This window comes from Leuresthes tenuis, unplaced genomic scaffold, assembly GCF_036924035.1.
Source record: "Leuresthes tenuis unplaced genomic scaffold, fLeuTen1.0.hap1 SCAF_2, whole genome shotgun sequence".
Taxonomy (NCBI): Eukaryota; Metazoa; Chordata; class Actinopteri; order Atheriniformes; family Atherinopsidae; genus Leuresthes; species Leuresthes tenuis.
In genome coordinates this window covers 42,672,071-42,694,934 of record NW_027325356.1, presented here as the reverse complement: position 1 = coordinate 42,694,934, position 22,864 = coordinate 42,672,071, and the positions used below count along the sequence as shown (strand labels likewise).

The window sequence follows — 22,864 nt, the reverse complement described above, 5'->3', positions numbered from 1 at the left end:
ACTGGGCAGTGATCAAAGGCAGTGACTGCAGCTATTGAGATAAACCATTTAAATTCAATTCAATTTTATATATATATGTAGCGCCAAATTACAACAATTGTCATCTCAAGGCACTTAAATAATATAGTCCAATCCAAGCCAATTGGAATTCAATTCATTGTAATCATAATCCAATGAAATCCAATTAATTAATTTAAAAATAATCCAATTCATCAATATCATATCAATGTCAACCAGATATGCTATTGAAAAATGTATATTTGGTAATTGTGCTGGATGAAAAAAAATCTTTGTAAGCAAGAATACATAGTAATTTATTTTACATGACTCACTGCTGCTGTGGTTTTGTTTCTCCATGTAGCCTCCAATGTAGATTTTTGGGCTCTAGTAATCTTGATTTCAACATTACTTAACAAGAAAGGGACAGAGAGAAAGAGGAGAGGACATGAAGCATCCATCCATCCATCCATCATCTACCGCTTCTCCGGGGGTCGGGTCGCGGGGGGCAGCAGCTTAAACAGAGAAGCCCAGATGTCCCCGTCCCGGGCCACTTCCTTCAGCTCTTCTGGCGGAACCCGCGTTCCCAGGTCAGCCGAGAAACAGTCTCTCCAACGTGTCCTGGGTCTTCTCCGGGGTCTCCTCCCAGTGGGACGTGCCCGGAACACCTCCCCAGGTAGGCGTCCAGGAGGCATCCTAACCAGATGCTCGAGCCATCTCATCTGGCTCCTCTCAATGCGGAGGAGCAGCGGTTCTACTCTGAGCCCCTCCCGGATGACCGAGCTTCTCACCCTATCTCTAAGCAGAGCCCAGACACCCTGCAGAGGAAGCCCATTTCAGCTGCTTGTATCCACGATCTCATATTTTCGGTCACTGCCCACAGCTTGTAACCATAGGTGAGGGTAGGAACGTAAATTGAGAGCTGACTCAGCTCCTTCTTCACCAAGATGGGTCAGTGACAAGCCCGCATCACTGCTGATGCCGCACCAATCTGCCCGTCAATCTCCCACTCCATTCATCCCTCACTTGTGAACAAGACCCCGAGATACTTGAACTCCTCCACTTGGGGAGGAATCTCATTCCCAACTCGGAGAGGGAATTCCACCCTTTTCTGGCTGAGGACCATGGTCTCGGATTTGGAGGTGCTGACATGAAGTAAAAGTACTCAAAACCATGCTGGCTGCATCAAAGAACTTTATGCTTATGTTTATGCATTTAGCAGATGCTTTTATCCAAAGCGACTTACAGGTAGGCATGTAGTGTAAGGGGGTCTTGCCTAAGGACCCCTACTGGAGGTAATACCTTTCATGCAGGGGATTTGAACCCAGGTCTCCCACATGGAAGGTGGCAATAATACCACTACACTATCCAGCCCTACTTTAACTTTAGCATCTACATCAGACACCAGCTCAACCAGTTCTGCCTATGGGTGCTTATTTTAGTTTTGTCTGTTTTTGTTGATTATCTAAATGTGGATTATACTCATATGAATCATTTTTGTTGTGTCCACCCATTTATTAATTTTCTATATTATATCAGACAGCTGGTACAAGTGTGTCTTTCTCAGTAAGTGTTTTAACTAAATGAGCACAAGCTTCTCTCTTCCTGGAGGGGGTGCTTTTGGATATATTGCAATAGTCTAAATGTTCTCAAAACCTTGCCCCCCCACCTGCAATCACACATAGGAATGGTATTGTTTGTATATAACTCCTGACTGGGTGGCTGTAGCTCAGAAAGAGAGAGCTGCCAATGACTGACAATCGAATGGTCGGTAGTTTGATTCCCAGTCTACTTGTCAAGGTGTACCTGGGAAAGACACTGAACCCCACACTGCTTCTGTGTATCAGTATGTGTGATAGACAAAACAAAACACTGTATAAAAAGTGCTGTATAAATGTGTGCGTGATTGGGTGAATGTGTTTTGTAGTGCGAAAGCACTGAGTGGTCAACAAGAACAAAAAACTGCAAAAAACTGCAGTCTGTTTAGTATGACAAAAAAACTAGAGTTACAAATGTAACTACGGTTCTATGAATTCTGGATGACCACCAGAGGGCGGTGCTTTAGCACCGGATATCCCCATCTCACATATGTGTAGGTCGACTTTTATACCAAAATGTGATGAGGCCGGGTGCACGCCCCAGTATCAGACCCCCACGTCATCATGCAATCTGTTCCTACAGAATTTTCTCGTCCAGATTTCGAGTGACAGACAACTCTAGAGTCATCCAGAATTCATAGAACCGTAGTTACATCCGTAACTCTCATTCTATTTCATTCCTCATGACCGCCAGAGGGCGGATGACACTCCCAGCCCCAGCTGTGCTAAAGCCGAAAGTCCGGATTGCTGGTTTCATTGTGGCATGGAAAGCTTCTGATCGACGCAATGAACCATCAGACCCTTGAGACAAATCGTCAGAGGCTCAAGACACTAAGGATTTATCCACGTCCTGTCCGTCCCCCTCATCATCAAACTGCAGGAAGTTGCAGTTGACAGCACATCAGTATCCCAACAAGGTGAGCCCCTTGTGGCAGAGTCACCACTGGGAGCTGATCCCCTATCATCAGGCTGCAGATTGAGAAGAAGCTCCTTAATCTGGGCAAACTCAGATGAGAGAGTGCCCACTTTGCGAGCAAAAATCTCTACCTTCTTAACTTTCTTAGGAGGTCCCAGTGAGACCACTGCATGTGATTGTGGCCATCCTCAGGTTTGAGGGGGGCCATACAAGAGTTAAAGACATGCGAGCTCAACATTTCATTAAGTGGGACAGTTTACAGTCAATACTATGCTGTACAATTAACTCATAAACAGTGTAAGACAGTCACAGCAGAAACACTGTGGCACTCACCCACACAAAAATAAAGTTCAAAAGCATCCACACAGGAGCGTTTTTTCAACGACTCAGTGTACTCCACACTGCCCGACAATTTAAAATAGAATGTCTGATGATGTGCTTACTGCCGCTACAACTCACTGAAAACAGAGAGTCAAGGAACGTAGAGTGTAATATAAAATACGGCGAATACACCACCACCACACAAATACAAGCCCAGCGAGCCACCGGCTCTCATCATTGGCTAACAAGTAAAGCAACTTAGCTGACTTACCTGTCTGCAGTAATTCAGAACGAACTGTAACGGCGAGATCACCGCTGTTCGCCCGAAAGAAACAGACACACTTGAAAGAATAAGCAGCTTGCCACAGTCTCTGGTGGACGAATATTCGAAGCACCAGCCCTCAGGTTACGAGACTACCAGCGACAAGCCAAATTGATCTGCTGTCAGATTTTTCCTCAAATGAGAGAAGATAGAAGGAACAGATTGCATGATGACGTGGAGCTCTTATACTGGGGCGTGCACCCTACCTCATCACATGGTCACAGGTTACTTTGTTGGTATAATAACTCCACCTGCACTTATGTGAGATGGAGATATCCAGTGATATCCAGTCCTAAAGCACTGAGGAGGAATGAAATAGAACTATATTTTTATATAGTAGTAGTTCCACTGTAAATGAATAAAGGAACTATGAAAGATAGAAATTGTGTGGGGAAAAAAACATATAACAGTGACAACAGAATTAGCAGACATTAGCCATTTTTTTTCTACTGCTATTAATCTCTGTTTCTCTTATGTTCTGTCATTCAAGTGCCCAAAACCTTTTAAAAGTGACTCAGAAAGACTTGTCAGTATGACAGAGTTGCACTGGCCAGCAGGGAGGCTCTTTGCAACAAAAATATTAGAATCTGGAAAAAAATAAATAGTTAATTATCCCATATTCTACAGAGCTTTGAGCTACATACCACATGTGCTGTTCAGTCTTGTTGATACAGTTTCTTATGTACAGCTAATTGGAAAAAAAGCATGATTAAAGCTGTATCCATTTCTTTAATATATTATTTTACATCTTACAGAAGATTTGACGTAAATATACATTTACCACTTCATAATAATTTACTTTCTTTCTGTGACTAGCTGGGGAGATTTGTAAATTGTCAATATGTCAATAACAAAGCAGGAAAGAGGACAATCTAGCAATTCTCCATTCATCCCAGTCTGGAAGATACATTTTCAAGACTTATTTTACATATTATGTAGATGTGACTTATTTTACCTTTTTAATATGACTTATTTTTGACTGCGCTCTGTAGAGTCTTTTGTTTTTGTCTGTCAAGAAAAATGTGATTGCATCTTGATAGCAATGCTCTGCGACACTGAAGCCATTTGTTAGTTGCTCAACGTTCTGCCCAGCAACATAGGAAATGCATCTGAGAAATTATAATACTGATTTTGTTTGTTATGTATTCAGATTTTATTAGGTAAATCCCATAAATAAGAACTTGGTGTAGAGAAATTAACTGTAGCCTTGTGTCTTACTAAATAATGTCAAAATGAAGAGAAATATGTGAGATCATGGAGACAGCACCAAGGCATAATGCATTTCAAGATACAAGAAGCAATATATAAAAAAATTAAAGTGGAAACAACATGTTTTAATCAGCAAGTGAAGGTAACATGTGCACAAAGTATTGTATCTGCTAACTAATTGTCAAATTATACACTATGAATAAAATGTATCAATTGCCACCAAATATAAATAAACATAGTATTTAGCTTTATCAGTTTTAAGAAAGCAAGATAGTTTGAAAACCAAAGAAAAGAGAAACACATACCACAAAAATGGAATTGATTATCATTACCTCTCCACAGGACTTATTGTGAAAGCTTTTTATATCATCCCAGTCCATCCAAATACTGCTATTCATAAACCGTCTGCGAAAGGGTGCTGGCTTTTCTGGGCTCAGGAGGGTGCTGTATCTGTGGAGTAAATGCATAAAATCAGCATAAAATGTGAAAAAATGTACTGCATAATTAATTTAAAGTTAAAATTCTTTATTATAAAACTAAACAATAAATGTAGTTTGTGTTTCATTCTTAATCTTAGTGGTTTATCAAAACTCACTGAAAGTATTTGAACACAGAGTTTAAGAAGATTAAACACAGAGTTTAATCCCTATTATCTCAATGAGACAGTATGTTTTAGAGGATCAAGATTGCACATGCTCTGAAAGAAACAAATGCTAACCCATGGATATAATGACACAGATGGTCACAGTGCTTAAAACAAAGTGAGATGCCAAAACAACATTGCAAGTTAGTATTAATGCTGTATACCATGGATAACATGATATATTTTTAAAAATCAACATATTCAGTGGCACATAGTACTAGAACATTTCTGAAGAAATTTTGAACGGTGCCAATGGAGCTATTGCCTACCGAGAGACAGATGCTTTGCTGAGAGAGCTGCTAGTTGCCGGTCAAATATTAGATGATTAAAACCAGTGCAAAAGATTCTGGCTTGTCATGGTCAAACCTGCCTGCTTTAGGCATCATGAGTGAGGGAAAGCACACAAAAGTACTCTGTAAACCTGAGAGACACAGAGGAGGACAGGTTGTGCCCCCTGAGAACAAACACCTGTTTCAATGGATGTATAAGTCACAGTAAAACAAACAAACAAACCTGTTAAAGTGGAACTCCGGTATTTTCAAACCTAGACCTTATTTCCAGCATGAAATACGTTCATCTACTCACCGAGAACAGTTTGGTGAAAGTCAGCGTCCTTCGGAAGCTATTTAGATAACTTGCGATCCCTATAACAGAGTGAACGGGGCAAAGACGATGCAGCGTCTAAATAAATCATTATCTGTCTTTATTTCACCAATACTTTAAGACGAATTAATGAACGAACGTGTGCTATTACTCTGTTAGCACATAGCCACTGTTATGTGGCTACTTGCAGCTATAGGAGAGCTAAGAGAGGGAATTCTACACACACCTCTCCTGGGACCACTTCATCGACACGCTTGGCTGCAGCACAGCTCCGGTAAGAACATCCATCTTACTCGAAGTCGTCGTTCACATTGTCAAAATTTGATAAATATCCTGCCATGTTGCACAAAACTAGCAGTAGCAAACTCTGTGTGAAGTTATCCGACTGTCACAGAGAAAGGAGTAAATAAACTGTGCTGCAGGGGGGATGAAGTAATGAAGTGGTCCCAGTAGAGGTGTGTGTAGAATTCCCTCCCGTAGCTTATAGCTGCAAGTAGCCACATAACAGCACCTATGAGCTAACAGAGCTATAGTACACGTTCATTCATTCATTCATTCGTCTTATATTTCGTCTTATAATTATAGCATATAAGGCCCAGCTGATGTATTCAAAACTTTGGGAAAATGAGAGTAATTGCATGCTGTCACTCGCATTTATGTCCTAAGTGGCTGGCATGGACCTGTTATAACAGAGCAGGCATGTTGGCTGTGTCCTCATAATAGCAGCTGTGTGATTAGATGGAGCTACTGTTCGCTGAGAGACAGGCTGTCATGTTATACTGTATTAGGTGCGCGCTGTCGCACATGAACCTGTTAAGGCCCAGTTGATGTGGTCAGAATAATCGGAAAATGTGAGTGAGTGCATGCTGTTGCGCATATTTGTCTCGTGAGTGGCTGGCATGAACCTGTCATAACAGTTCAACCATGTTGGCTGGCCTGCTACTGCCCGCTGAGAGACAGAGGCTGTCATGTTATATTGTACTTGGAGCACACATAACACAGGCTGACATAACGTTGTTATAATAGGGCAGCCATCTTGACTCTGTCCTCATAGTTAAAGTTGAACAAAAGTTTATATCAACACCTTTAGAAATGACCAGGTCCAGAGTGTGACCTCAAAGGTGGGTCGGTTCTGTTATATGATGCCACAAACCAAACATGTCCAGCACAAAAGAAATTCTTTGGCATTACCATCCGTCATATTATCTATGAGAATGTTAAAATCCCCGGTCAAGATAAAATGGTATCCTGCAGATCTATAAATGATTAAGAACAGAATTTTAGAAACGCCCTTTAAAATAAATCTAAGATATTCAAAAGTCACCAAATGAGATCTCTTCACACTGGAATGTATCTTTAAATAAGGCAGCTTCTCCCCCACCTTTCCTCCTATTTCAGCATTTATCCATAAAACTAAAATTTGGGGGTGCTGTTTCATTAAGAACAGCAGCACTTGTGCTCTCTGTGAACCATGTTTCTGTCAGAAAAAGAAAATCTAATTTGTGTGAAATGATGAAGTCATTAACTAACAGGGACTTATTGGACAGAGATCTAATATTAAGTAGAGCGAGCTCTGTGGAGTTTACTTTGGTCTCTGTTGTATTCTGAGTTGTACGTGGTACCGTTAACAGATTAGATAGATTCACCCAGCAAGTTGGCTGATTTTGATTCCTTCTTTTACTAATACAGGAATCCTACTGGGTCCCAGCTTGTTCTCAGAACAGCTGTCAGTAGTAAGACTACTATAGCAGGGACCCTGAACGCATCATGGCAGGTAATCTTTGTTTTGAACTTTGCTGCTGCTCCTTGAACATCCTGCACATCCCCTTGTGCCCCCTGCTCTGCCAGGACAGATGATGTAAGAGCAGGGGGTGCCCTGTATTTCCTGGTAGATGGTGGTCGCTGGAGTCCTGGCTGGGATAGAGACATCCTTTGGAGACCTTGGGTGATGTGGAGTAAAGGGTCTGGTGAGGGGCAGGGCTGGGGGTTGTTTGCCTCTCTGCTGTGTCCTTCACCCTAATCTGTACACTCATGTTTGAGTTTGCCGTCCCAACTGCATGACGTAAGTGTGCACCAAGTAATCTTCATCCAGTTCGATTTGGATGCACACCATCAGGTCTAAAACGCTCCTGACAGTCCCAAAAGATATCAAAGTTATCAATGAACTTAATCCCATGGGCGATGCATGCATTTGAGAACCATGTATTCAGGCCAAGAAGTCTGCTGAAAAGTTCAATCCCTTTACCCACAGTAGGAATGGGGCCTGAAATGGAGACACGGTGTGCTCCATAGTGACAAAGTCTCTCCAACAGCAGAGAAGAGTCTTTCTTCAGGATCTCAGAGTCAGTCTTCCTTCTCAGAATATCTAAAGACCCGTGTGGATAATGATCCTCATGCCATCTGGATGTGTAGACAGAATGGTCGGCAAGATATCTATCAGTTCCCTGACTAATGTATCAGAAAAAGTTATATTTTCTGTCTTTGCCATTTTGACATCCTGTGTTACAGAGTCCCCAATAAGGATGGTATCTGTTCCATTTTGTGTGGTGTTGATTGCTTCTGTTGTCCTCACCTTGGTTGTGGCATTTGGGTTTCTCCTAATGTTCTGGTTAGCCCTTGGCTGAGTTTTGGGGCCATTTCTCTGGTTTTTATTGTTTTTTTGTATCACCTTCATCATCACATATTGTGTTTGGAATCAATGGATCGTGTCTATTATGCAATGGTACTTCAGGTGGTGGAGTGAGTGCTGGAGGTTTAGGTTTCATGCTGGGTTTACCTCTGCGATGGACAACATGAGACCAGGTCCTGGCTGGGGTTGATGACTTTGGTTTGGCACCAACACTGTTCCAGTAAGAGATATCTATCAGGAACTTGGAAAAGGTAGGACCCAGATGCAGTTCTCTTTAGCGCAAAATCAAAAGGTTTATTCCAAACAAAACATGAACAGGGAGCAAAGGCAAAAAACTAAGCGCGGCAGAGCCGGATCAAAAATACTTAACGATGAGAACAAAAATCAGAACTATGGAATACGAAGACTATGGTAACAAACTGTGGCTATGAGGCAGGCAATCAAACTTCTCTCTCTCTGTGGCATGAAGGGTTGGTGAGGATTCTGCAGTGAATGAAAGTAAACCAGGAAGCTAAATACTATGAAGGGAGTGATCAGTGACATGAGGTGCAGCTGTGAACAATGAGACAGGTGATGTGAGTGAACTGAACGTGACAGGGAAAAACATGGCTAGAACAAAACATGATTAAACATAAACTGTGACATGACAAACTATTGCAGAGCAGACTGTGACAATATCAGTCGGATCGGCCGGTTTGGGAGCTTCACCAGATATTTCAGTGTCATTTGGACACATCCAGGGAAGTGTGTCAGCCAGGTCTGCAGCGTGAAGCTCCACATCAGCTGTTACCCCGTGTAAAAAATCTGAGTTAGTCCTTTGGCACATGAAGGCTCCACAGCCTGCAAAGGAGCTATAATAGAGTCCTTCGCACGAATGTCTTGCAGCGTTTCAATCCTCTTCTCGAGCTGTGTTATCCTCACAGAGAGTCGCTCACACTCTGTGCAGCTCACTGATAATGCAGGGTTAGGAGACACTGTTCTGTCCGATTCTCTTTGCAAACAGGAGGGCTAATACCATTTAGAAATATACACTTAAAAGAAAAAGAATAAAAGAATAATATCATATCCAAGACTAGGGCTGCAACAGATAAAAAACTCACGGTTCGGATCGTTTCGCGGATCAGAGTCACGGAACGGATCATTTTTCGGATCAGCAAAAAAAAAGACAAGACAAATAAACATAAATTTGGTCTTTTTGTTTATTAACACTTTTAGATTATTAAATTAAAATATATAAAATCATCTTAATGTGCACAAGGCATAATATCTTCTTTTTAACATAATTAATGAAAAACATAAAAAGGCATATTTCCTTCCTTTAACCTAATTTGGCCTCATGTCTGCACCTATAAACACACCCATAGCGTTTGTGATGGTCGGATTGTGCAACAAGGGGCTGCATAATTGCTGCGGTGATATGCGGTTGTTGAGCAGCCTTCGTTTTCACTCGTTTCAGTGAAACACCGGGGTGATGTTGCTTCAAATGCGTGGCCATGCTTGATGTGTTTCCTGTCATTTCCTACACACCGTCACGCTTTTATCCTCTGACCTCTTTTCCCCATACAGGGGACTTAAATGACGCGGGGCGTTCAAGCTCCGTTCCTCCGCTCGCCATGACCACGCTGTGAGTAAACTGAACTTTTTTTTTTTTCACGTGCGTGCCGAACCGAAGATATTGATCCGAACGGATCACGGATCAATGATGATCCGTTGCACCATGGTGCAAAGCAGTAAACAGCAGGAGGAAGCAGAGACGCATCTGCACTCCTTATTTGACATTAATTCATGCAAATTTTCTGAAAAGGGGTATGAAGAAGCAAAACTTATTTATTCATATCCCTTCTCCCTCTAATTGCCCTTACAGTAACCTTCCTGTTTGATTTCTATGCTTTTATCCAAAATTCACAAAAAAATTAATTAAATAAATAAAGTGTTCTAAATAACAAGTCATTTGAATCGAGCTCTTCAACTATTTCAGGAAAAGAATAAAGTGTTAGAACCCTCACAAGGTTTAACTGTGGGACGTTGGCTCGAGTGTTGGAATAATGACTCTAAAGGCCCTCACTGACACCAGTTTCTTGTTTCTTTTCTTTTTTTTTCTGTCTTGACCATCTTCTTTCTGACAGAATTCCATCTGACGGGCTGCTATTAATCTAAATTTCTACATTGATGTTGCATGTTAACAACACCAAAATCATTTTTAAATCCGAGCACTTGTAAGAACATATTCAGCTGTTCTCTTGATGAAATTAGCACTCCAGTTTTTTGTTTTTTTTTGTATGTAATTTCTACGCATTTTAAGCTTTGTGTCCTCTTACATTATTAACACTATATGTAAAATGGTGAGTTTAGGGTCAAAGAATAAGATATGGTGACATCCCTGAACAGGATGGCACATAATGACGCACATGAAACAATAGATGCAGACCTGTAATGTGTTGATTCACTTCTCCTGTCATAGCTATGCTATAATCGTAAGATCAGGCTAACAATTTGTGTGTAATTTCATTGCATTTCAAACTTTCCACATCAGGTCACACCATGTTCAGTGCGGATGTGGGGAGGTAAAATAGTAAGAAAAAGGGGGAAAACTAGGATTCTTTCATCTTTATCTTAGCCAACCCTCAGCACGTAAATTAACTGATTGATCTCTGTTGTTGGTCCCGCCAGATAGCGAATTGATATTCTTTATTGGGAAGTCTCCCTATGACCGACTTCTTTGGATGTTGTTTTAGGCTGCATTTGGTGAACCAGCTCTTTTGTATCCACTGTAGTTTTTAAATTGATGAAAAGCAAAGTTTGTCTTTGGTTATAAATTAATAATAATAATAATAATAATAATAATAATAATGGTAAAAGTAAAATAAGATTGAAACACAGGACAACACAGTAGTAAATCAACGATGTGAAAATGATCGTTAGCAGCAGAATATTTAATATTTTGTGGCTAATTTAGACCTTTTGCCCCCTTTTAGTTACATGATAGAAAGTTTCTCTTTTTAATATCACCTTTACTGCAGCTGCATGAGACACCTGAGCTACGTATAGATGTCTGGTTTTCACTGTCTGCAGACTGCTGATTCTACAGAGGGGCATGTGTTGCCTGTTGTCATTGTCCTCATCCATCACCAAGATTTTTTCTGCCAAATTTATTTGTTTTTTTCTTTTGTCCGTAGCTATTCCTGAATAGAACCGAATGTGTGCCGGTAGTCTGTTTAAGATTAATACATAGTTGTCTTTGATAATCCATGGAGGGAGATGAGGTTAAAGAATCTGACCAGCACCTTCAGATTAAGTTGATTTAAGAACTACAAATCACTAGCATATAAGGTCAGGAAGATTTTCATGTTCAACATCTTTTACAAATCAAGCTTAAGAATAATGTCAGCAGTGGTCTTAAGTTAAATTCAGGTAAAATGTAAGAGCAGAAAGGAGTTTGGTGGGCATGAAGTGTACAATTTACACTTCATTTATAAGGTCTTTATGCAGAACAAAAGCATGGAGCTTTAATTTCAGCTTAATCAAATCTTTCGTGAGGCATAAACTATCAAACAAAAAAACACAAAACGGGGCTGAGGCAGTAACCAAGATGCTATAAACAATTCGGGAAAGATTAGATTTTGATAATTTGTATTATATTTAATCCTGAGTCCTCAGGAGATCAGGATGTTTCCTTTACACATACACTGTGCCTCTCTGACTAAACTGCTATTTCATGCAGGTGATGGTGATCATTTTCCAGCTGTGGAAAAATTCTGAAGGTTATTAAAAGCTGATTTTAATTGAATCATCTTATCACAGAGAAACATCTGTCTGGATACTTCTGATCACTTTGTGGGTAACTCGGTGTTCAGGTGTTGATTAAGTTTTGTTTGCTTTAGGAACATGTTTCACTGTTAGAAAACTTTATTTTGACCGCAGTTTATTCCTTTGCATGTTGCATTAGGAGGTTTTTACATTTTCTGTACAGTCTGCAGTCCTGAAAACTGAGCTGTTTGTCTTCGGCTGTGTTTGATTACCTTGATTAATAATAAATTGCAATGAAGATCACATTGAATAAAGCTAATTAAATGTTGAGTAAGTTATAAGGATCAGTAACAAGGCTCCTGAAATGTTCTTTACACTGGTCAACTGAAGGTAGATAAATCTTTTAGCAGCAAAGTAACAAAGTATGAGGAGCAACAACAGCCAGCTTATTGAGTTATTCTTGCCCGGTGCTGATGCAGATATACAGCTGGTGTGAGATTACATTAACAGCCCCCTGTGCATATGAACCTGATTCAGGGGTTTTCTTGAATAATCTTTCTTGACATTTTTGCATAATTACTTAGATTTCTGTAACAAACAGGGTGAAATGATCACATTATTCTGTCAGATCAGTGAGTTTTATTTTATTATGTTCCTTATCTCATATGAACTAATATCTCATAATTAGCTGGATGTTAAAAAATTCAAGTGAAAAATAAAAGTAGGCGTACTCTCAGTGTTTTATTAAACTGAATGTTTCTATATCGTTTGGTTTATTTGCTCGAGACCATTTCCCTCTTGTGGTTGTCTTGTCTCTTAGACCATGGGATGCCTGCAGTGTTTCACAGCAGGGCAGCTGGAGGTGTGCACGCCACCAACACACACACAGTCATGCACACACTGCTCTGTGATGTTGAGGCTGATAAACACACACGATGCAGAGAAAGGAAAGTGGAAGTGTAAAAACAGAACTCTGTGACCTTAACTGACAGCTTACCTTCACATCGCTAATCAAATCTGTAAGTAGCTATAATTGTTTATTGAATCAGTTCTTTTGTCAACGTCCAATTGTGGTAAAACAGAACCTCCCACTTCTGTGCAACGGGTTCAGAACAGTTAAAAATACATATATGTTCATTGTTAAGGCTATTTACTTAGTGCTGACTAATCCTGAGATATCCTCAGAATTGTTAAATGGAAGTCTGTGGACTTAGTATTGACACCTGTTTTTTTTTTTTTTTAAACAACAATTCTTCACACTTACTCTACACCCATCCTACGATTAGAAACAGATTTATTGAATCTGTTTACTTGTGAACTAAGACAAAGACCCTGGCTGTTCCCCACACAGTTTGGTGCATTCTTGTGACCCCCGGCAGTTCAGCCTCACGGTATGAGTTGGTCAGTCTGATATAACCAGATGTAAACCTAAACTAGGTGTCTGTTCTGTTACTGAACCAATGACAAAGCAGGATCGTTGACATGCTTATATTCATTATTAACTGTCTGCTCTCCCCCATCCCTCACAGTATACTGCATTCATGCGGCCCCTGGCCGTTTACCTTCACAGTATAAGTTGGCCAGTCAGATGCTGCCACAAGTAAACCCTAACAGAATGCCCTGTCTCTTACTGAAACAGTAACAAAGCATGATTGTCGAGACACGAGTGGTCATTATTAATTATCCGTTACCCCCACCCCACCCAAACCCAAATCTTGCAGTGCTGACAACTCCTAGGGTCGAACAGTACCCCCCACATCTAATTATTTTCTCATCTTTACCTTACAGGGACCGGTCTTTGAAGCTGTCAAAAAGGAGGACTTTCTAAAACTTAACCTTTCCTCTTAACCCTAACCCTTTCTCTTGTTTAAACATTAAACTAATATATTTCTCACAACCTCCTGACCTTAGCTGTAATCACCCTTAACCCTACCCATAACCTTCCCCTTCCTTAGATGTCAAAGGCCACCCGACCAGATGTGAGCAACCGGAAGTAGGTCAAAGGTCACCTGTCAAATTACTTTGATCCATTGATAAGAGGTCAAAGGCCACCCGACCAGATGTTCACGTGGGCAATGACAGTGAGACCTGGAGGGGTGTGATTGGGAGGAACGGCCCCCCCGATCTGAATCAGAGTGGTGTTATGTTGTTGGACTTCTGTGCTGGTCATGGACTGTCCATAACGAACACCATGTTCAGACATAAGGGTGTCCATATGTGCACTTGGCACCAGGACACCCTTGGCCGCAGTTCGATGATCGACTTTGTGGTTGTATCATCGGACTTGCGGCCGTATGTCCTGGACACTCGGGTGAAGAGAGGGGCGGAGCTGTCAACTGATCACCACCTGGTGGTGAGTTGGCTCCGCTGGTGGGGGAGGATGCCGATCAGACCTGGCAGGCCCAAACGTATTGTGAGGGTCTGCTGGGAGCGTTTGTCAGAATCCCCCGTCAGAAGGAGCTTTAACTCCCACCTCCGGCAGAGCTTCAACCATATCCCGGGGGAGGTGGGGGACATTGAGTCCGAATGGGCCATGTTCCGTGACTCCATTGCCGAGGCAGCTGATCGGAGTTGTGGCCGTAAGGTGGTCGGTGCCTGTCGTGGCGGCAACCCTCGAACCTGCTGGTGGACACCAGTGGTGAGGGAAGCCGTCAAGCTGAAGAAGGAGTCCTATCGGGCCTTTTTGGCCAGTGGGACCCTGGAAGCAGCTGATAGGTACCGACAGGCCAGACGGGCTGCGGCTTCGGCGGTTGCTGAGGCAAAAACTCGGGCCTGGGAGGAGTTCGGTGAGACCATGGAGAACGATTTCCGGACGGCCTCGAAGAGATTCTGGTCCACCATCCGGCGTCTCAGGGGGGGGAAGCGGCTCACAGTCAACACTGTTTACAGTGGGGACGGGGCTTTGCTGACCTCAACTAGGGATGTTGTGAGTCGGTGGGGGGAGTACTTCGAGGAACTCCTCAATCCTACCAACACGTGCTCGGAAGAGGCAGAGTCGGAGAGCTCGGAGACGGGGCCTCCCATTTCTGGGGCTGAGGTTGCCGAGGTGGTCAAAAAGCTCCTCGGTGGCAAGGCCCCGGGGGTGGATGAGGTCCGTCCTGAGTTTCTCAAGGCTCTGGATGTTGTAGGGCTGTCTTGGCTGACACGCCTCTGCAGCATCGCGTGGACATCGGGGACAGTGCCTCTGGACTGGCAGATTGGGGTGGTGGTCCCCCTCTTTAAAAAGGGGGACCGGAGGGTGTGTTCCAACTATAGGGGTATCACACTCCTCAGCCTCCCTGGTAAGGTCTATTCGGGGGTACTGGAGAGGAGGATCCGTCGGATAATCGAGCCTCGGATTCAGGAGATGCAGTGTGGCTTTCGTCCTGGCCGTGGAACAGTGGACCAGCTCTATACCCTCGGCAGGATCCTGGAGGGTGCATGGGAGTTCGCCCAACCAGTCTACATGTGTTTTGTGGACTTGGAGAAAGCGTTCGACCGTGTCCCTCGTGGAGTCCTGTGGGGGGTGCTCCGGGAATATGGAGTGCCGGACCCCTTGATAGGGTCCGTTCGGTCTCTGTATGACCGGTGCCAGAGTTTGGTCCGCATTGCCGGCAGTAAGTCGGATACGTTTCCGGTGAGAGTTGGACTCCGTCAGGGCTGCCCTTTGTCACCGATTCTGTTCCTAACTTTTATGGACAGAATTTCTAGGCGCAGCCAGGGCGTTGAGGGTGTCCGATTTGGCGACCTCAGAATCGGGTCTCTGCTTTTTGCAGATGATGTGGTTCTGTTAGCGTCGTCAGGCCGTGACCTTCAGCTCTCACTGGAGCGATTCGCAGCCGAGTGTGAAGCGGCTGGGATGAGAATCAGCACCTCCAAATCCGAGACTATGGTTCTCAGCCGGAAAAGGGTGGAATGCTCTCTCCGGGTCGGGAATGAGATCCTTCCCCAAGTGGAGGAGTTCAAGTATCTCGGGGTCTTGTTCACGAGTGAGGGACGAATGGAGCGGGAGATTGACGGGCGGATCGGTGCGGCGTCTGCAGTGTTGCGGGCTCTGCACCGACCCGTCGTTGTGAAGAGGGAGCTGAGCCAGAAGGCGAAGCTCTCTACTTACTGGTCAATCTACGTTCCCATCCTCACCTATGGTCACGAGTTGTGGGTAGTGACCGAAAGAACAAGATCGCGAATACAAGCGGCCGAAATGGGTTTCCTCCGCAGGGTGTCTGGGCTCTCCCTTAGAGATAGGGTGAGAAGCTCAGTCATCCGGGAGGGGCTCGGAGTAGAACCGCTGCTCCTCCGCATTGAGAGGAGTCAGATGAGGTGGCTCGGGCATCTGGTTAGGATGCCCCCTGGGCGCCTCCCTGGGGAGGTGTTCCGGGCACGTCCCACTGGGAGGAGACCCCGGGGAAGACCCAGGACACGCTGGAGAGACTATGTCTCTCGGCTGGCCTGGGAACGCCTCGGGGTCCCCCCGGAAGAGCTGGAGGAAGTGGCCGGGGACAGAGACGTCTGGGTTTCTCTGCTCAAGCTGCTGCCCCCGCGACCCGACCCCTGGATAAGCGGCAGATGATGGATGGATGGAAGTGTATAATACTTTCTCTTCTGTGTTAAAACTTCCGAGTGATTTTAATGGTACTTAATAATTTGCCTGTGCTAATTGAATTTCAGATCTTCCAATACACCTCCTGTCAAAACAGAGCCACAAATACACCAAAGACCAGAGGGAGTTTGCCATCACTCTCCACTTGCATGGTCCGAAGGCGTACATCTATCTAAGAGAGACTCTTCATATCAACCTCCCACATCCACATACATTGCAAAGGTATTGTTCGTATTATTTGAAACCTTTTTTCCATGTTAGCTGTGCATATTATTTTATCCTGTTATGACTGAACAGAGTGAAAGGTGGACATACCTACACCTAGCATTATTAACATCTGCCAATACTGCTTTCAGTGATTATTGATCTTGAAAAAATCCTGATCACGGCAGCCATATTAAATGACTACTTTTCTTTCTTACCAAGGTGGATGAGCTCTGTGGATGCCAAGCCTGGCCTGAACATGATGATGCTGGACATGTTGAAGGGAAGACAAGAGGAAGACCCAGCTAAATATGGTTGTGTGTGTCTCATGATGGATGCCATGGCCATTTAAAATCATATCCACTACAACCCCCATACCCAGAAAATGTCTGGATTTGGATATGGGGGATGGTTTGAATGAGACAGATGTTGCCACTGAGGCTCTTGTTTTTATGGTGGTAGGCCTACAAAGCCATTGGAAGGCCCCAATTGCCTACTACCTGACCAAGTGCCTATCGCCAGAGACTCAGGAGGTTCTGCTCTTATGCCACTCTTATGCCGCATAAGTGCGGCATAAGAGTGGCATGTGTCACAATGGATGGGTATGTCTCCAAGGTCCGCATGTGCAACCTGCTTGGGTGCCAGCTAAAGGGTAACCCTGTTGTGCCCTTAAAAACATTCTTTCCACATCCAGTAACTAGTGAGAGGGTGTTTGTGACGATGGATGCTTGCCATATGTTGAAGTTGGCACGGAATATGCTGCAGGCTTACAGGCCATTAACCAGCACCAGTGGCCAGTTCAACTGGAGATACATCATTCATCTGAATGATGTCCAAGCAAAAGATGGATTACATGCTGCTAACAGGGTAACAGAGAAGCATGTGAATTTTGATTCACAGAAGATGAAGGTGTCCCTGGCTGACACTGAGTCGCTCTGTGACAGTGGCTGTGCATGCACTGAGGGACCTTGGCTATTCACAGTTCCAACACTGTGAAGCAACAGCTGATTTCATGGAGGTGATGCTAATATAATAATACTACTAACATTCACACAAACTAGGACGGCAAGATTGTTGCCAAAATGTCTATCACAACCTTTCTCCCTAAGAATGGAGATCGATGAGTGAATCATTTTTATATTTTAGAAATTAGGCTAATGACTCATAGGAACATGTTATTGTTTATGGTGATGATTATTGAGCTTTCTGTTAATGCAGACATTTGCTTTTAGATAATTGACAGGCTCTTTGATATAATGAACAGCCGCAATCCCCATGCCAAAGGGTTCAAAGCTCCCCAGGGTTCTTTGAATTGGGCAGAGAGTGTAGAGTTCTTGGTGAGAGGCAGGGACTACTTGATGAGTTTGGTGATGAAAGATGGCAACACCCCTTCACCGATCAAAGAGGTTTTAGGAAATTGTGAAGCTTTCGTTTGCATGAAGAGTTCATAAGTTTATGACATCAAGTTCATATGATGTTCTGTTCTAGGCTGGACAATAAATTCAAATGTAATGTTGATCAAATATTGATATAGAGAGAATATTGAAGGGATGACTATTGGAGCTTTACAAAATATTGATATATTATGGATATATTGCCCAGTCCTATTCTATTCTCTTTTTCATAAGTTCCTATGATGCTTTGTCCTCTGGTTCCAATGTTTTTGCAGTCTCCTGTTTTGTTTCTGTTGGACTTCTATCTTCAGTGTTTTTCATTCGTTAGAAGTGTTATAATGGTATGTATAGCAGGGTCGATGTTATCAAGCTTTCCCATATCTGTTTCAATATTGTTTCTCTTTGCACTAACATCTTTAAATTAAGGAAATCTATGGAAGCGAATCGTAACCATAATTCAAACTAAAATGCATCTGCAGAAGTGCTTTTTCATTTTAAGAATGTGGCTGCATTATTTGACTCATAAATTAAATTAGTAATCAATCATTCTATTTGCATTTTAATTTTATTCAAGAGTGCTCAATCGTTCACTTAATTTAAATGAAAAAGAAGTAGACATTTGAGATTTAATTTTCAAAATATTCCTCAGCGAACAGATACCAAAATTCAATTTGAAAATTAAAATGCATTTTCAGAAATGCTTTTTCATTTTAAGAATGTAGCTGCATTATTGAACTCATAAATAGAATTAGTAATCAATCCTTCCATTTGCATTTTCTTCTTCAAGACTGCACATTATTGCTTTTTGGTTTTCATGGTCTGCCCACAAAGTGCTGCCCATGATTCGAAAAGGAAAAAGCATTCTGAGCGGCACAGCAGAGTGACGTCAGCTCTTCTTCAGCTCCCTGCTGACTGGGCTACCCATCTTGTTCGGTAGGGGGCGGTGTGCACATCTGCATTGCATTACATTGCAAATGTGCTGAGAAATTGATTGAATTGCCGGGTCTTTAGAGGACGCATCACAGATCATGGCGCTCCCTCAAATTGTGCAAACACTGTTAGAATTAGCTTAGCAGGTAGAATCTAATAATATATCTGAGTCTGATGCCTGTGGCCGAGTAGAACAAGTCAGAGAGCTTGGCTGCATACTCTGCCGTCACAGATTTACATATTAATGAGGCTGCCATAGTAAACCTCTGTTCAGTCCTGGAACAGCTGGATGTTGTGGAGCCTCAAATGGGACGAGGACGACCAACCATCAACATCCGTTCAGTCCATTGAAAGCTATTTATTAAATGGTTTAAAAATAAAGGAAATAGCGGAGCTGTTCGGTGTAGGCCACCAGACAATCAGTCGGATTGATGTAGCAGACTCATTACTACTATTATTTGTAAAGGGACCGTGTTCACAACTAAACTTAATTGTTGCCATTTCATGCTTTGAGCCAAAGTTCTAACCTGATCATTGTTGATTGACTGTCACTAAAAATAACTTTTATAACGTAGATCAGCGGCTCCCAAAGTAAACGATCAGCGGCTCCCTTCTATGTCCCAACCGGGTTGATGCACCCTCAATCTCTCAGACATTAAGAAACCGGGCGGGCGGTTACGTCCGCTCTTCATTCATGGAACAGGATTTTTTTCTGGGGGGGCACATTCAAGAAACACAGTTTGGAATTGACAACCACCATTTTGTGCTGATGTCACTAGTTGTGTCTGTCTTCCACAAACTGAGGCTGCACCACATTGCCAAACTGAACACCCTTAAGTTGCCGAGTGGCAACACACGGAAAAAGCTGTGCAAGACTATTATTTTCCAAGGTTTTTAACTTAGACTGACTGCAATTGTATAGCTGTATAGATGTAAGTGTGTATATATGTTTGTCAATGCCCCCGTGTAGATATAAGTGTGTATATATTATCATCAATGCCCCCATGTTCATTAATGCCCTTCTTATAGATATTCATATGAATATATGTTCATCAATGAACCCCCCCTTTATATATGTGTGTATCAATGTGAATATAAAAATGATGAATCAAAATCAGTTGAATGTAAATGTTAGTGCTCTTTATTCAGAAAACCTTCATCTACATTTCAGGATCTGGTTATAATAGACACAGATTACATGTCAGTTATAAATATTTCAATATTCATCACCACAGTAACAGTGTTACACACATTAGTAGCTGTAAACACACATAAAAACATTAGAAAAATACATATATTGGTTTGGTGCTTACCTATAGCCTAAAAATAAGGAATAAACATTTATAATCATCAATTAGTTACATATGTTGTTTCTGGTACGTACTTGTTTCCCAAGTATGTTGGTGTGTCTGTGTGAATAAGAGGCAATCACTTTTTGGCCCGATTCTTTCATTGGAAGTATTTATTAGTGGTCACATGTAAAGTATGGCAGCGCTGAACTCGGAGTGACAGAGTTCTCGCAGGAAGTCTGTCAGCTTGAGTCCCGATATACGCAAATATTTCATATACTGGCCAGTTATAAGTGACTAAAACAGGTCAACCACCTTTGGTTCGTGTTCGTAATGTTCTTTGGATGAGATAAACGACATGTGTGTGAGTGTTGTTTTAGGCGTGTATCTAATGTACCAGACCTATCTGACACGATAGAGAAGCTTTATCTGACCCAGTCATTTAGTCCCGTTATGGTATTTTAAAGTCTTGGACCATTTAAGGTCATCTATAACATAGTATGAGCAGAGTGGAAAAGTACAAAATATGAACATGGCTTAGTTACAAAATACAGAATATGAATACATAATGTCTAAGAACAAAGCCAATTCAAGTTCCAATCCAAGTTCAGTCCATTTCCTTTTAGTAGTTTATGGGCAGATCTGCCACATCCAATATGGCGGACGCGCTGACGTACCGCAGCAACGGACCAACTCACTCAATGAGGTGTCTACGTATATATGTCTATGACCGGATGTATGTCAAAGGTCACCTGTCAAATTAGTTTGATCGAAGGGTGCCTTTTTATTCTCTCCTGTGTGTTCTTCCCTCTAGTACAGCACTGCACATGCTGGTAAAAAGCTAGGAGTACTGATTTTAGTTCAGCCTGGATGAAGTCACCTGCTATGATATGAGCACCATCAGGATGACAACACTGCTGCTTGTTTATGATATTCAGCAGGAGTGTGAGAGCTGTGCTAACATTTCTGTTGGGTGGTAAATAAACATGTGTCCACATATATATATATATATATATATGTGTATTGGCAGCTGTAGCGCTCTTGTGCAGACATGTGTACACTGGACACATAAAACATACAAAAATGCACAATAAGGGAAAGCCTGGAGCCACTATCATTTGCGCTGCCACTGAATGCACTTTCTGCTATACATGCACCTGTGTGAAGGACACGAGTTGAAATAATGTGTTGTACCTGTTTAGGTTTACTCCATTCCCCACCACGTTAGTGTTTTCTTCTGGAATTTGGATGTCACTGTCAGCCACTCGTGGTTCATGCCCTTCCTCAGTTGATCCTGTGGCTACACACATGCTCCAGATACTATCCTACACACACATACACACAAGCACACACACAAAAAAGTTAAAAATTTTAAGGGATCTCTGCTCTAGGAGGTAGAAAGCAAGCTTTATGAGCATGGACCACAAAAAATTGGTCTAATGATAATATCTACATTTATTATTTTTGTCTACCTGTTTAATATTTTGAGACTGTATTATATGATTGAGCTTTTGATTCTCAGTCTGTCAAGTGTCAATGTTTTTCTTGAAGGCATATGTAAATGAAATGAAAGAACAGAAAAAATACTTTATTCATCCCTCAGTGGGGAAAATTGAAATTTGTCAAGTCGCTCAAAAAATTATTAAAAAAATTATAAATATTTCCAGTGATTGTATATTTAGACAACAACAACATTACTACTACTACTAATAATAGTAATAATAATAATAGTAATAATAATCAATGACTAGATAAATAAATTTTGAGAAGAACATGTCAGCAGTCACTGTTAAAAAGCCTTATGGCTGTGGGGACAAAGGACCTCCTGAACCTCTCAGTCCTGCAGCGCAGTGAGATGAGCCTCTCACTGCAGCTGCTCATCTGACCTGCCAGGATGCTGAGACAGAAAGAATAACAGAATACAGTTTCCTCCTCATCCGTTGCTCCACCACAGCACTAAGAGGGTCTAGCCTTCTGCCTACAACAGAACTGGCCTTTTTTACCAGTTTGTCCAGGTGCCTTAAGTCTTTGTCTGTAGTACAACTACCCCAGCAGACAGCAGCATAGAACAGTGCTCTCTTAATGATAGTGTGATAAAACATACATGCACACACACACTAACAGAATACTCAAGCCAATGATGATTCCTACAATAGAAGGTGGAAAAAGATCACTTTACACTGCCAAAACGTTTTGAGGGGAATTCGGACAAAGCAGGCTGCTTGGGAGAAGCTTGTTTTTCTCCTAGTTCATCTGTATTATCTCCTTGTCTTGCAGTACAATGGATTGGAGCTGCTTGAGAGCTGATCGAAGTTGGCTGAGAGCCAGCTGCTGCTGCTGCCTCTGTTACCCTGTCATCATGAGTGCTCGTTGTTGCAGTAGTTGAGCTGTTTTTCTCACTACCTGTATCCGTTGGAGCATCAGGACGTTTTAGAACCTCTTTATATCCACATTGTTTTATTTTCATAGTTAGTAGGTTTGTA

The 22,864-nt window shown here is 42.3% G+C and overlaps 1 protein-coding gene across 1 annotated transcript in view; it reads right to left on the bottom strand.

Moving 5' to 3' along the window:
• The window catches only part of il16 (interleukin 16), a 113,946-nt gene that overhangs the window by 74,701 nt on the left and 16,381 nt on the right, over positions 1–22,864 (bottom strand). The window contains exons 6-7 of the mRNA XM_072381322.1: positions 21,576–21,701; positions 4,696–4,813 (exon numbers count right to left, since the gene is read on the bottom strand). Coding sequence (XP_072237423.1) covers positions 4,696–4,813; positions 21,576–21,701 — 244 coding nt within the window. The remainder of the gene's footprint in view (positions 1–4,695; positions 4,814–21,575; positions 21,702–22,864) is intronic.